This window comes from Dryobates pubescens, chromosome 17, assembly GCF_014839835.1.
Source record: "Dryobates pubescens isolate bDryPub1 chromosome 17, bDryPub1.pri, whole genome shotgun sequence".
Classification (NCBI taxonomy): domain Eukaryota; kingdom Metazoa; phylum Chordata; class Aves; order Piciformes; family Picidae; genus Dryobates; species Dryobates pubescens.
The window spans coordinates 5,011,899-5,024,476 of NC_071628.1; the positions used below are offsets into that span (position 1 = coordinate 5,011,899).

General features: G+C 49.9%; 1 protein-coding gene across 1 annotated transcript in view; it reads right to left on the reverse strand.

Annotated features, from left to right (window-relative positions):
- Positions 1-1,322: 1,322 nt before the first annotated feature.
- The window catches only part of NTRK3 (neurotrophic receptor tyrosine kinase 3), a 272,999-nt gene continuing 261,743 nt past the window's right edge, over positions 1,323-12,578 (reverse strand). The window contains exons 16-17 of the mRNA XM_054168851.1: positions 4,639-4,797; positions 1,323-1,803 (exon numbers count right to left, since the gene is read on the reverse strand). Coding sequence (XP_054024826.1) covers positions 1,618-1,803; positions 4,639-4,797 — 345 coding nt within the window. The 3' untranslated portion in view covers positions 1,323-1,617. The remainder of the gene's footprint in view (positions 1,804-4,638; positions 4,798-12,578) is intronic.

Sequence of the window (12,578 nt, forward strand, 5' to 3'; positions counted from 1 at the left end):
CGCCTCCCGGGGCTGCCTGTGGAGCTATTCTTCAGCCTCTGCATTTCACAACAGCTCAAAGGCAGATGCATCAATCCTTTCAGGGGATGGGGACGTGAGGAGAATGGCAAGGGGGCTGCAGGCAGGTGTTGGTAGGTTCCCAGCCATCTCACAAGCCTTGTCCCTCTCCCTGTCCCCTGCCTGGCTTGTGCCTGAGGCTTGGACTGAGGCATGGGGCAGCGATGGGGAAAGGAAGAGGATGAGGAGGAAGAGCACTGGGATACACTGACTCCTTAGGCACACCCAGCTGGGATGCAGGGATGCTCCCCAGCTGTCTGCATGATGCAATGGAGGGAGCAGGGCTCCAACCCTGTCCGCTGAAGGCTTACACCAGGAGCTGCTTTGGCCCTGGTGCAGACAGCTGAAGGAGGGGGAACAACTCCGTGTCTGCTAGACAAGGTGAAAGGTGGGGAGGAAAAGGAGGGGTGGGGATGAGGGGGGTGGTTCTCCCAAAGCCGCCTCCCGCGCTGGGCGTCCCGGGCGAACGGCACTCCTGTCTCCACACTGAAATGTGTCGGGGATGATTTGGGACCGGGTCTCCAGGACCCCCCCTTCGACTCCCGTGCACAGCCGCCTTGGTCCCACTGCTCTCCCAGCCCCGGCAGCAGCTGGCGTGGGGCAGGAGGCAGGTCTGGGGCAGGCCGGCTCGCAGTCTGCGGGAGGGCGGCTGGTTCCCGGGGGTGTGTTTTACCCGTAGGTGCCACAATCCTTTGACTGTGAGTTCGAAAGCCTTGAGTCTATACAGTTAAGAATCAGCAAATTAGAAAAATTGTCCTGAAATGTTGGAGGGAGGAAAAAAGGCAGGAAGGCAGAGGAGGGATGGGGAAGGACCGAGGGGGAGGGAGGGAAGGGATTGCTAAAAGAGAGTTCATCCAGGGGCACTGCCCTGGCTTGGCGCCCATCATCTGTGGGCTGGGAAGGAGGGAGGGAGGGAGGCAGGGCTGAAAAGGGAGGGCTGATTTCACACATTCAGTGCATATCATACAAGCAGGGCAAGGCTCTCCTCCCGGGGCTCCTACCCGGGATGGCATCCCTGCTGTAGCCAGCCTAGAGCCCTGCCCAGCAGCCTGAACCATGCTCACAGCAGGGTTACAATTCACTGCTTCATCGCTCAGGGCAAAAAGACCTTCTCCTGTCTTCAGCTTTGTGGTTTTTTTTTTTCCTTTTTCTTTTTTAATGATATATACCTTTCTAAGTACTTTTTTCTCCTTTTTTTTTGTTTTGTTTTCTTTTCCTTTTTTTTTGTTTGTTTTCTTTTCCTTTGTTTTGTTTTTTTTTTCTCTCCAGTCTTATATTTTTCTGTAACAGCAGCTTCTTTCTGTATTGGTGTGGAAGTTATATATAGAGAGATATCTATAAATATATATATATAAGCCAGACTGCCTTACAGGTTATTGTTTTGTGGGATTTGTTTGTTGGTTTTGCTTTTGTTTTGTTTCTTTCAGTGTTGTATGTGTAGCAGGCACTTGAGTTTATATGAAGATGTTTGCTTGGGAGCTGAGGGGCAAAGGAGTTGGGAGAGGGAGAGGGAAGGAAGGAGGGAGAGAAGGAGCAGGGGCTTTTGACAAGTGGCCATGGCTAGCCAAGGATGTCCAGGTAGATTGGCGTGGCCTTGCCCAGAGCGTGAAGGATCTTGTAGATCTCCTTGATGTTGAGCCGTTGCTGAGGTTCTCTCTGCCAGCAGCCCAACATGATGTCATAAACCTCCTTGGGACAGACTCGAGGCCTTTCTAACACTCGGCCTTGGGTAATGCACTCAATGACCTGAAAGAGAGAGAGAGAGAAGAGAGACACTGAACACCCTTCCAGCAGCTCCTGGAGGGTGTCCTGTCTTGGCTGATGTGGTGCTGTTTAGTGAATGGGAGCGCTGAGAAGGTCTGAAGCTCCTCAGCACTCGCCGGTTTGTGTGGTGTTAGTGACAGTTTTCCAGCGAAAAGTTAATCTCCAGCTGCAGTCTTAGAATCATAGAATCAATAAGGTTGAAAAAGACCTCAAAGATCATCAAGTCCAACCTGTCAGCCAACACTTCATGACTACTAAACCATGGCACCAAGTGCCACATCCAATCCCCTCTTGAACACCTCCACTACCTCCCTGGGCAGCACATTCCAATGGCCAATCTCTCTTTCTGGGGAGAACTTTCTCCTCACCTCCAGCCCAAACCTCCCCTGGCACAGTTTGAGACTGTGTCCTCTTGTTCTGGTGCTGGTTGCCTGGCAGAAGAGACCAACCCCCACCTGGCTACAACCTCCCTTCAGGGAGTTGTAGAGAGCAAGAAGGTCTCCCCTGATCCTCCTCTTCTCCAGGCTAAGCAACCCCAGCTCCCTCAGCTTCTCCTCATAGGGCTTGTGCTCCAAACCCCTCCCCAGCTTTGTTGTCCTTCATTCAGGTCTCTTCAGAGGAACACCATTGGAAAAGACTCTCCTGAGGGTCTGTGTTTTGCTCACCAGAGGAATGGATGCAAAAGGAAGGGAGGTTATGATTTGTCAGAGGGCTGCTATTACTGCCTGGCCTCCTTAGCTGGAGTCGATGAGTCTCAGCCTTGCAGCGTGCCAGTGACCTGCCACCCTCTGCAGATAAACACAGACCCCAAGCAGTGTGTTGAGGGAAGCCACCCAGCAAGGGGTGTTTGGGAATTTATCATTTATGAATAGTAATGGGGCAGCCACACAGCTCAACAGATCCTTATCGCTTTGCTGTTTGCGTTTAAATACAGAGGGGAGAGATTAGGACCTGCTGAAAGCAGAGGAGGGAGAGGCGGCGTGCAGAGAAGCCTGCACGGCCATAAAGCTGCTGGCAACGGTGACTTGGAGGAGGAGGAGGTGAGTTATGGTTTCTGACAGGGTGGCCTGGACATGCACAGAAGTCCTGTGGTGGGGCCTTTCACTCCAGGGCATAGCTAAAGTATAGACAGAAGTTAATGGACTGGCTGAGGCTTTCAGAAGAGGTGGTGCCCTGCCTCATTCCTCTGCTTCAGGCAGGGTCTCTTCCAGCTGCGACAACACCTGCTAAAAATGCTCTTGGGGTACAAGGCCATGTGGATACCAAAGGAGAGAGGGAAAGACTGGAGATCCCAGCCTTGCTAATGCCCACAGCCAGCAGTGGTGCTGCTCACAGAGCAGCCCTGGCAGCCTGGGGCTTAGCACAGACCCAGTTAACCTGCCCCAGCTGTGGCCAGGCTGCTGCTTAGACTTGCCCTGAAACCTCACCATCCAGAAGCTGCTGGAGGTGTCAGTCTCTGTAACCACCCAGGTTGTGCCCAGCTCTTCACAAGCTGTGAAAAATGAGCTAGATGACAGCTGACATAGGTCCCTCACCCCTGGACAGCATGGCCTGCAGTGAGAGCCCACAGAACTCAGAAAGAAGTGGATATAGCAACAAGAAAGGGAAGGCCAAGGCTTTTCCCAGAGATGGTTGCAAAGCCAATACAGCTGCAGAATTTTAACTAGGACTCCTCCTTCAAGGCTAAGGGTGACTCTTTTCAGTCCTACTGTGAAGGAAACTGAGGCAGAAAGCATGGGGGTAGCTGAGCTGCCATATCCCAAACGTGCCAATCACCCACGTCCAAGCTCCACGTGCCCATTCCTGTGTGTTTCTGTCTACCCTCCCAGGGGAATGCAAGAGCAGCTCATTAAGTGGCGTGACAAATAACTTCTGTCCTCGCTGATTCCTTTGTTTGTGCCTCTAAAATGTTTGCCTGTGCTACTTTGGGATATACAGTCAGGCCCCATTGAGCACACGGATGGGCAAGTGTTAGAGCTTGTACAGCAACACCTTGGATTTGCCATCTCTGCAACTCACTTAATTAAGGGATCTGTATCCACAAAGCAGAAAATGCAGGTTTTTTCATTACAAAGGGGGAAATTTCTGAAACCCATTAGATACACAGTGGGATAAAAATGTGCCAGGCTCCCACACACTGCTACGTCAATGCATCTTGTCCCTCTCCTCTAATACCCCCTGCTATTCTGAGCAAAAAAAAATCTCCCAATGCATTTCTGCTGATGTGCCTCAACCCTCAGCCCTGACACCCTGCTAATCCCAGCCAGCCTTCCCTCAACAGTTTTTACAGTGAAGCCTGATGGTGATGGGCTGCAACTTTTGCTGTTCAAAGAAACAAGGACAAGCCAGCTCCCTAGGGTTCTGCCCTTTTTGAACTGGGGCACAAACATCTAATAGATACTCCTGTAGGAAAAAGTGCCACATGCCAGGCTTCAAAGGCTTGCTGGAGTCTGCAGTGAGAGCCTCAGCTATAAAGGAGCCTAGGAAATTCAGGGCATGGCAGCAACTCAGATCCCAGCAGTGATTTGGATATGCCCAGCTCTGGAAGCACCCCAAGAGTTTATCAGATGTGGCTATTGTGGGGGTATGTCAGAACTTAGAAGAGAGAGACTGAGGATGAGCCAGAACATGGCTTTGGCAGAGCCCTTTGATTCCTGCATGTCTCAGTTTCCCCAGCTCTTAAACAGGGACAATGACATCTCTGGGAGCCATGAGAGTGCAGAGGAGGGGACTGCCTGTGTACAAACTGCTTTGCAAGCAACCTGGAAAGGAGTGAAGGTAAAAAGCATCAGCTGAGCTGTCTCAGCACTGTTGTACCTCTGTGTTTGAGAGCTGAAACCAGGGCTGCTTCCCATAGGTGAAGATCTCCCAGAGGATCACCCCGAAGCTCCAGACGTCACTCTCTGTCGTGAACTTCCTGTACATGATGCTCTCCGGAGGCATCCAGCGGATAGGCAGCATGGTGTGTCCTCCAACCTGGGTTAGGGCAAAGGCAGAAGGCAATGTGAGTGAAGAGAGCCCTGAGGAAGATCAGCCCTGACACGATGTGGACAAACTCAAGGCTTCCCTGTGAGCTACATCAACGCTGCTCAAAAAAAATAATCTGAGCTGGCTACTGCCTTCCTGCCCGCCCAGGAGCGTACCCACCAATCCCACCTGGTTAGCATGATGGATAGGGAGTGAGATGTATCAAGATAAACGAGGTCCTCTCCTCCCAAAACGGGCTTGGAATGACAAAATGCCAAGAGCACGCTCCAGCCCTGCAGTCTGAGGAACCAGAAGGCAAGAAACAGCATTCACCCAAGCATTGCTGTGAGTTCTGCAGATCCTCAGTGCTCTCCTCAAGCACCCACCAGGAGCACAGTGTGAGGTTTGTCTCCCTTCCATGAGGTTTCCTACCAGCCACACACACAGAGGCATCTGCACATCACCTAACTGCAGGAGAGATTTTGTGCTACAGCCCTTGTTGAAGAGTGCTTTGAATATGTAAATGAGTGCAGGACCAAGCTGCAAAGATAGTCTGCTTGTAAAGAACAGGCTCCTACACTCAGGGATGTGCCAAACATTGAATGGAGATAGGAAAGCCAGACCCTTTGGAGAGTGTGGAAGTGGATGGGCTCATGGGTGAAGTCCCAGTGGGATCTGCCAAGCCAGGGTAAAGCACTTTCTCAGCCAGGGTCTACCCTTCGCCAGGGCTCATGAACCCAACAGGTATACAGTGGCTTTGCAGGGTACATGCAAACAGTTGGACAGCAGATAGAATCATGGAATAGCTTGGGTTGGAAGGGATCTTTAAAGCTCATCTAGTTCAATCCCCCTGGGGTGGGCAGGGACATCTTCAACTAGATAAACTTATTGAGAGCCCTGACCAGCCTTGAGTGCTTCCAAGGGTTGGGTATCCACCACCTCTCTGGGCAACCTGTGCCAGTGTCTCACCACTCTCATTGCCAAGCATAAATAAATTCTTCCTTAGCTATAATCTAAATCTCTCCTCTTTTGGTTTAAAACCATCCCTCCTTGTCCTGTCACAAGTTCTACTAAAAAGACCATTCCTGTCTTTCTTGTAGGCCCCCTGTAAGTATTTGAAGGCCATAATAAGGTCTCCCTGGAGCTTTCTCTTCTCCAGGCTGACAACCCCAACTCTTTCAGCCTGTCCTCATAGCAGAGGTGTTCCAGTCCTCTGATCATTTTTGTGGCCACCTCTGGATGCATTCCTACAGGCCCACATCCTTCTTGTGCCAAGGACTCCAGAGCTGGACACAGTAGTCCAGGTGGGGTCCCACCAGAGTAGAGTAGAGGGGAAGAATCCCTCTCCATCAACCTGCTGGCTACATTTCTGCTGCAGCCTAGATGGATTTACCTTCAGATTTACCAAACAAGTATTTCTGAGAAGGAGAAGACACTCTCTCATCTGTCCTACCTAAAAAGCACCATCTGTAGGACAACAGCTAATTGCTGAGACCAATCAGTGCTGGAAGCTGTACGGCTGCAATCCTTCCGCACCCGTCTCTGTCCAAGGTTCTCGTGGTGCTGAGCAAGAGCTCTTTTGTGGCGCTGCATGGAAGACTGCTTGTCTCATTAGGGACACCAGAAACTAACTTTGTAGCACTGCAGCTGAATCAAACAGGCTGAAATCTCTCTGGTGCTGTGAGGGATCAGGGCAGGAGGTAGCTGCTATCTAAGTTTCCAGCCTGTGTTTGCCTATTCAGACTAATGAGATTGTTGCGCTCGCTTGGATGAGAAAGGTTCTTGTACAACAGGAGCTCTCCTCCCAGCTGATAGCTTTCCCCAAGCTGCCACAGATTTCTTTGCCTGCTTAAAGCAGCAGTAGTGTGGGGAAGGGTCAGCACACAGACACTGCGCTGCTTGGAAGCCAGAGGGGCAGTGCTGGGACAGGGGTGAAATGGATGCACTGCTGGCAGCCCTTCTGCACAGAGGCTGTCAGTCAGACTTAGGGTTAGAGGACACAGTCTCAAGCTGCTCCAGGGGAGGTTCAGACTGGATGTTAGGAAGAAATTCTACACAGAGAGAGTGATTGCCCATTGGAATGTGCTGCCCAGGGAGGTGCTGGAGTCACCATCATTGGAGGTGTTTAGGAGGGGACTTGATGGGGTGCTTGGTTGCATGGTTTAGTTGATTAGGTGGTGTTGGATGATGAGTTGGACACCATGATCTTGAAGGTCTCTTCCAACCTGGTCTATTGTATTGTATTGTATTCTATTCTATTCTATTCTACTCTACTCTACTCTATTCCATTCTATTCCATTCTATTCTATTCTATTCTATTCCGACAGAGTCTGGACTCAGGCTTGCACTGTTGCACTCAGAGGCCTGCAGACCAGCCCTCATTCTGACTCTGAAACAGATCCTCCCTCAAAAAAGAGAAGGAGTTTTACAAGTCTTAGGAGCATCTTTCTTTCCTAAGTGCAGCGGTGCTCAGAACCATGATGCATGAAGATCAAAAGCTCATTGCAGTTCTACACCTCCTGTTTAGAGCTGGCGTGGCTGGGTTGTTCTCAGCTTGCTGCTCTGAGCTCCCAAGAATGTTTTTCACCATGAGGGTGGTGAGACACTGGCACAGGTTGCCCAGGGAGGTGGTGGAAGCCTCATCCCTGGAGGTTTTGAAGGCCAGGCTGGATGTGGCTGTGAGCAACCTGATCTAGTGTGAGGTGTCCCTGCCCGTGGCTGGCGTGTTGGAACTAGGCGATCCTTGAGTTCCCTTCCAATCCTAACAATTCAACGATTCTATGTTTCTCCTGTAGTGGAAATGTGCTTTTCTGTCTTCCTCTGAAAACCTGGCCACAATTGTAGCTTTTCCTTGCATTCCCAGCTTTTGCAAGTTGCTTTCCCTTCTTGTGAAAGACGCTGAGGAAACATTATCAACAGAGGAGGACATACATCAAACTTGATTGTTGCAAAAGCTGGCTTGTGCTAATGCTTGTTTTATTCTCCTTTAAGCAGCACTAAGGCTTCAATTTTCCAGCAATCTCCAAATGATTACTTATTGCAAAGCTCCCTCCATTTGTAATATCCTGAATCTTGCAGAATCATTTAAGATTACAAGTAGCACAATGTCCTGAGCATGGTTAACTCCCTTCTGGAACAGGTCTTAGGGCAGTTCAGGATCCGCAAAGCAAGTTCTCAGCTCACACAAACATTATTACAGCAGTGGTGCTTAAATGGGAGGCCCCCAATGTACACTCCTCTTGAGGGTCTGGCCCTGAAAGCAGATCAGAGCAGCCAGTAGTCCCACCTCAGTTTTAATAACCTAAAATAGAGCCAAAGTCTTTGGTCTCCTCTAGACACACCCTGGTGAAGAACTGCCAGTAAAGTGACATCCACAGTCAACAGTAGTCCCAAGACTGTGACACAGTCTTGGCTTAGGTCATGTGGTGGAGCCCAGGGACTGCCAAAGCTTTCCTTCGAGTCCTGTATGTCCCATGAGATATATCCTTTACTAAAAAATAATCCAATCATAATAATAATTAATAATCAAATTAATTTGGGGTGTGGGAAACCCCCTCCTAAGCAGCATTCAGACATGAGTGGATCCCAAAATATGGCTCAGCCATGCTCCTAGGTGTGCTTAGCAGAGGTGTTTGTGCATCTCTCAAAAGGAGTGCCACACTTTTAAGGGCAAACATTTTCTTGCACTTACCAGGTGGCTAAAAGCAGAACAGGCATCAATTAAACTGCACCAAAAAAACCCCACTCCAATGCCTAGCCTGCCACATAAGGCTGACTACGACATTTTAATGCATTGCCTTTGACTGTCCCTTACTGCTTCCCTCACAAAGTGATTAGGATTAAAATTCCCATTTCACAGATGAGGAAACAGATGCAGGAAGGCAGGGAAAGGCCCAGCTCTGAAGCTGCACAGCAAGTGAACACAAAGTCGAGTCTTCCTGGTCTGCAGTCAGCCATCCCCTGCTATTTGCTGAGGCAGCAAAATGATTTAGAGCTGAGCACAGAGGCATTGTGCTGCTGATGCCATAGGAAGCAGAGTGTGTCCAGGGTGACAGAAATGCTTTGCATAACATGTAGTGGCTCTGAGCTGTGTCATGACACTGTGGACTTGCACATGATTCTCACAGCTACATAGCTCTTCTACAGGGCCAGCCATTGCCAGAAGCATAAAAGCAAAATGATGCCATTAAATCAGGATTAAAGAGAAATAAAAATGATGGGTTTTTATCTTCTGCAAAACCAGTTTACATGACATGTCCTTGGCTTTGGGAAGAAGCTTTATTGTGTCTTTAGAGAGAAGCTGAAAGTTTGCTCCAGTCAAGCCTCTGCTCAGAGCTGAGCCTGGCAGGTTTCAGAGCTAAATGACCATGCAGGACTGGTGCTTGTCAGGGGCATGCTACTGCTGAGTCCTTTCTAAACCAGCCATGTCATCCTTCCACTCCATCTTGCTCCATTTCCTTTGGGACTCAAGCATGGGGGAGCCCAGCAGTCATGCAGGTTCATCTTCTAAAGGCCCTTAAGGGTAAAATGCCCTCAGATAGTGGCACTGCAACATCTCCCCTGGAGACACTCCACAGCCTTGAACGAGGACTGGCTTCCAAGCAAGTAAAGCCTTCTCTGTTCTTCTCTTTAAATCCTATGATGCTTCCAAGCTTGTTCTTTCTCCTTGTTATTATAGTGCTTCATAAACCTGCAGACTGGCCTCTTTATCCCTTTGCTATGGCTGTTTAGGTTTCTTTGACATCTTTAGCTCTGACTTTCTCTCCCTGTTCCCACACTGGCATCTATTCCCACTGCTTTGCTCTTTCACCTCTCAGTACTGTCCTGGTAATAAAGAGAGCAGTCAGTGCATATCCTCTGAGCAGCCAAAGTTCCCTTCTCCTGTCTCCATTTCAAGATTGCAGTATCACCTGCTCATTTCCATCCTTTTTTCTAATGGATACTCCCCAGTGCATGACTTAGTCCACAGCCACATGATTCTGACACTCCAGGGCACCCAGCCTCTGCTCTGAAGACTCATTACACATCCAAGCCCCTAGACTTGCAAGATAACCAGCCACTCCCTTTGAGCAGCTTATTGCTGTATTAGATATGAACCTCAGGGAGCTGGGGGAGGCACATGAGAGGCCAGCATTAATGGCCATTAGGGAGAGAGATAATTACTTAATGCTGGTGCAGCGCTTGGACGATGTAAAGCTCTATAAGTGCTATGTGCAAGTAGTTTCATAAGGCTTGAGGTTTGTCTGCTACCAAGGAAAGATGGTGTCTGGGGAAAAAGTTCTCCTTGTCCCAGCTTTCTGAATGACATCCAGCTGATTAGGAAAGGAAAAGATGACTTGCTCTCCCCAGTGAGTTCGACAGCACAGCAGCAGGTAGCAGAGCAGCAGTGTGCAGCGAAGCCTGTGCCATGTGTCTGCAGTTTAGGCCACAAACAGAGATACCAGGGCTGAAAAACCCTCGTGAGATCTTTGTGTTGGTGGGAACCCAGATGCTGGCATGTCAAAGGCAGCTCTTGCTGGGCAGCCCTGGGTTTGGTTGTATCTCAAAGCAGCATTCAGAGGGGATCTGCTGAGCCATCCGCTCCATGCTCACAGCTGAAAGTTGCTTTGTGGAGCTCAGCTAAGAACGCAGTTTGGTCTCTGGCAGACTCTGAGGCTGTGTTTTGTTTTCCCTTTTGTTTTGTTTCCTTCACAACTTTGCAATGAAAAAAAAAAAAAATAATAGCAAAATTAGTGCTTTTGTTTTCCTTGGTCATTTGACAGCTTGCTGCCTGGTCCTGGCATGCTCCAAGGAAGCTTTGCTGCTGCTGCTGCCTTGGCAAAGTCAAAAGAACCCTGAGGGCCACGAGGATGAGCAGGAGCACCTCTCCTGTGAGGACAGACTGAAAGAGTTGGGGCTGTTCAGTCTGGAGAAGAGAAGGCTCTGAGGTGACCTAATTGTGGCCTTCCAGTATCTGAAGGGGGCTACAAGAAGGCTGGGGAGGGACTTCTCAGGATCTCAGGTAGTGATAGGACTGGGGGGAATGGAATGAAGCTGGAGGTGGGGAGATTCAGGCTGGACATGAGGAGGAAGTTCTTCCCCATGAGAGTGGTGAAGCCCTGGAATGGGTTGTCCAGGGAGGTGGTTGAGGCCCCAGCCCTGGAGGTGTTTAAAACCAGGCTGGATGAGGCTCTGGTGAGGTGTCCCTGCCCATGGCAGAGGGGTTGGAATTAGATGATCCTTGTGGTCCCTTCCAACCCTGACTGATTCTATGATTCTAACCACTGCAGGTGTCTTTACATGGGGCAGCATTATTTGAACTTCCCTTTTATGTGCAGGAAGCTGAGGCATTAGATTTTGCACAGAATCATGTAGCAGTAATAGAGACCTTGGCACCTTTTCTCTCCAGAAAAAAAAATCCACTCACCACTCAGTCCTGGGGGATATTCCCTGACTGCTCTCTCTGTTCCTCCTGCTGTAGGCAGAGGTGACCTGGGATCATCTTTAATTGCAGCCCTGGCTGTCATCCCAGGCTGGGATACACCAGAACATCTGTACTTTACACCTCAGCTCTAGGAGCTGGGTGATCCCTGGAAGATCCTTAGCTCTGAACCTTCCCCCAGCAGCCAGATGCATGTCCCCACCAGGACACACTGATCCCTGCCACGGGCAGGATGTGTTGGTCAGCAGTTCTGCACAGCCCTGTATGAATAAGAGCCACAGGTGGCTGGGTCACTCCAGAGAACAGAAGGGCAAAGGGGAAAAAAAAAGCAAGGCAAGCAAGCAGCAGGAAAATCTTCTCTGTTTGGCTAAGCTGAGCTCTTGGAGAAAAACAAACAGCAAACAGAACTGCTGGGGGTCATGCCTCTGTGAGGCTAAGTTTGTCAGATCAGGTTAAGGAATGAGAAGGTGGTTTCTCAGCTGCAAGGCAAGGGCAGTGTATGCTCATGGCTGGGGATCCTCCTGCCTTGCCTTCAGTTCTGCATCCAGCAGCACTGAGATCTTTCCCTCTCAGCTGTGCCCATATTTTTTTGCCCGTGTGAGTCCTGACAGTTTCCTGGGCAAAGCAGAGGGATTAACTCTGATGTGGCAGAGGCAGCTGACTTTGATGAAGGTTAGTTGTCCTGCACTTCATAGTTTTAACTGCCACCTTACTAAGGCTTTCAAGTACCCAAGTAGTTTACAATCAGCTGCCTCTGGTAGCTGAGTTTGACTGGATGCCATTCGCAAGTATTTTAGCTGCAATTTCTGGTCAGGCTACCCAGGAAGAAGGGTTCTAGCTAGGGCTGAGACTGCACCATTGCCACAATTACTCTAGCCTCAAAAAAATCCCCAGGGTGCTCTCCAGACTGAAAGGCATCATGCTCCATGGCCGTGCCAGCCCCCAGGCTGAGCCTCTTCTCAGTCATCCAACAGCCCTCTCTGCAAAGTCTCTGTGCAGCCCTCTCCTTGCCATCAGATCTCGTGGCTTTGCTGTCACTGCTGCCATAGCCAGTGCTGAACTTCAGCATAAACAACACAAAGCTTCCCCCAAATATTTCAATTTACTTGACTTTCATGTCCCCCACCATGCAGTGTTCTGGATGTGTATGCTCCACTTCCTGGAGAATGGCATAGCTGAGCCTCTCCTGATCCTCCCTTTCTACACCAACCTCCTCTTCCTCTGCAGGCTCTGGCAGTGCCACAGCGTGGGGCTTGCTGCCTGCTCCCCTGCATGCCAGTGACTGAAGACATATCACAGGAATTTTGCAAGGCATCACACAGGGGGGTTTGGGGGACTTACAGGGCACACAAAGCAACCTGTAGCTGCT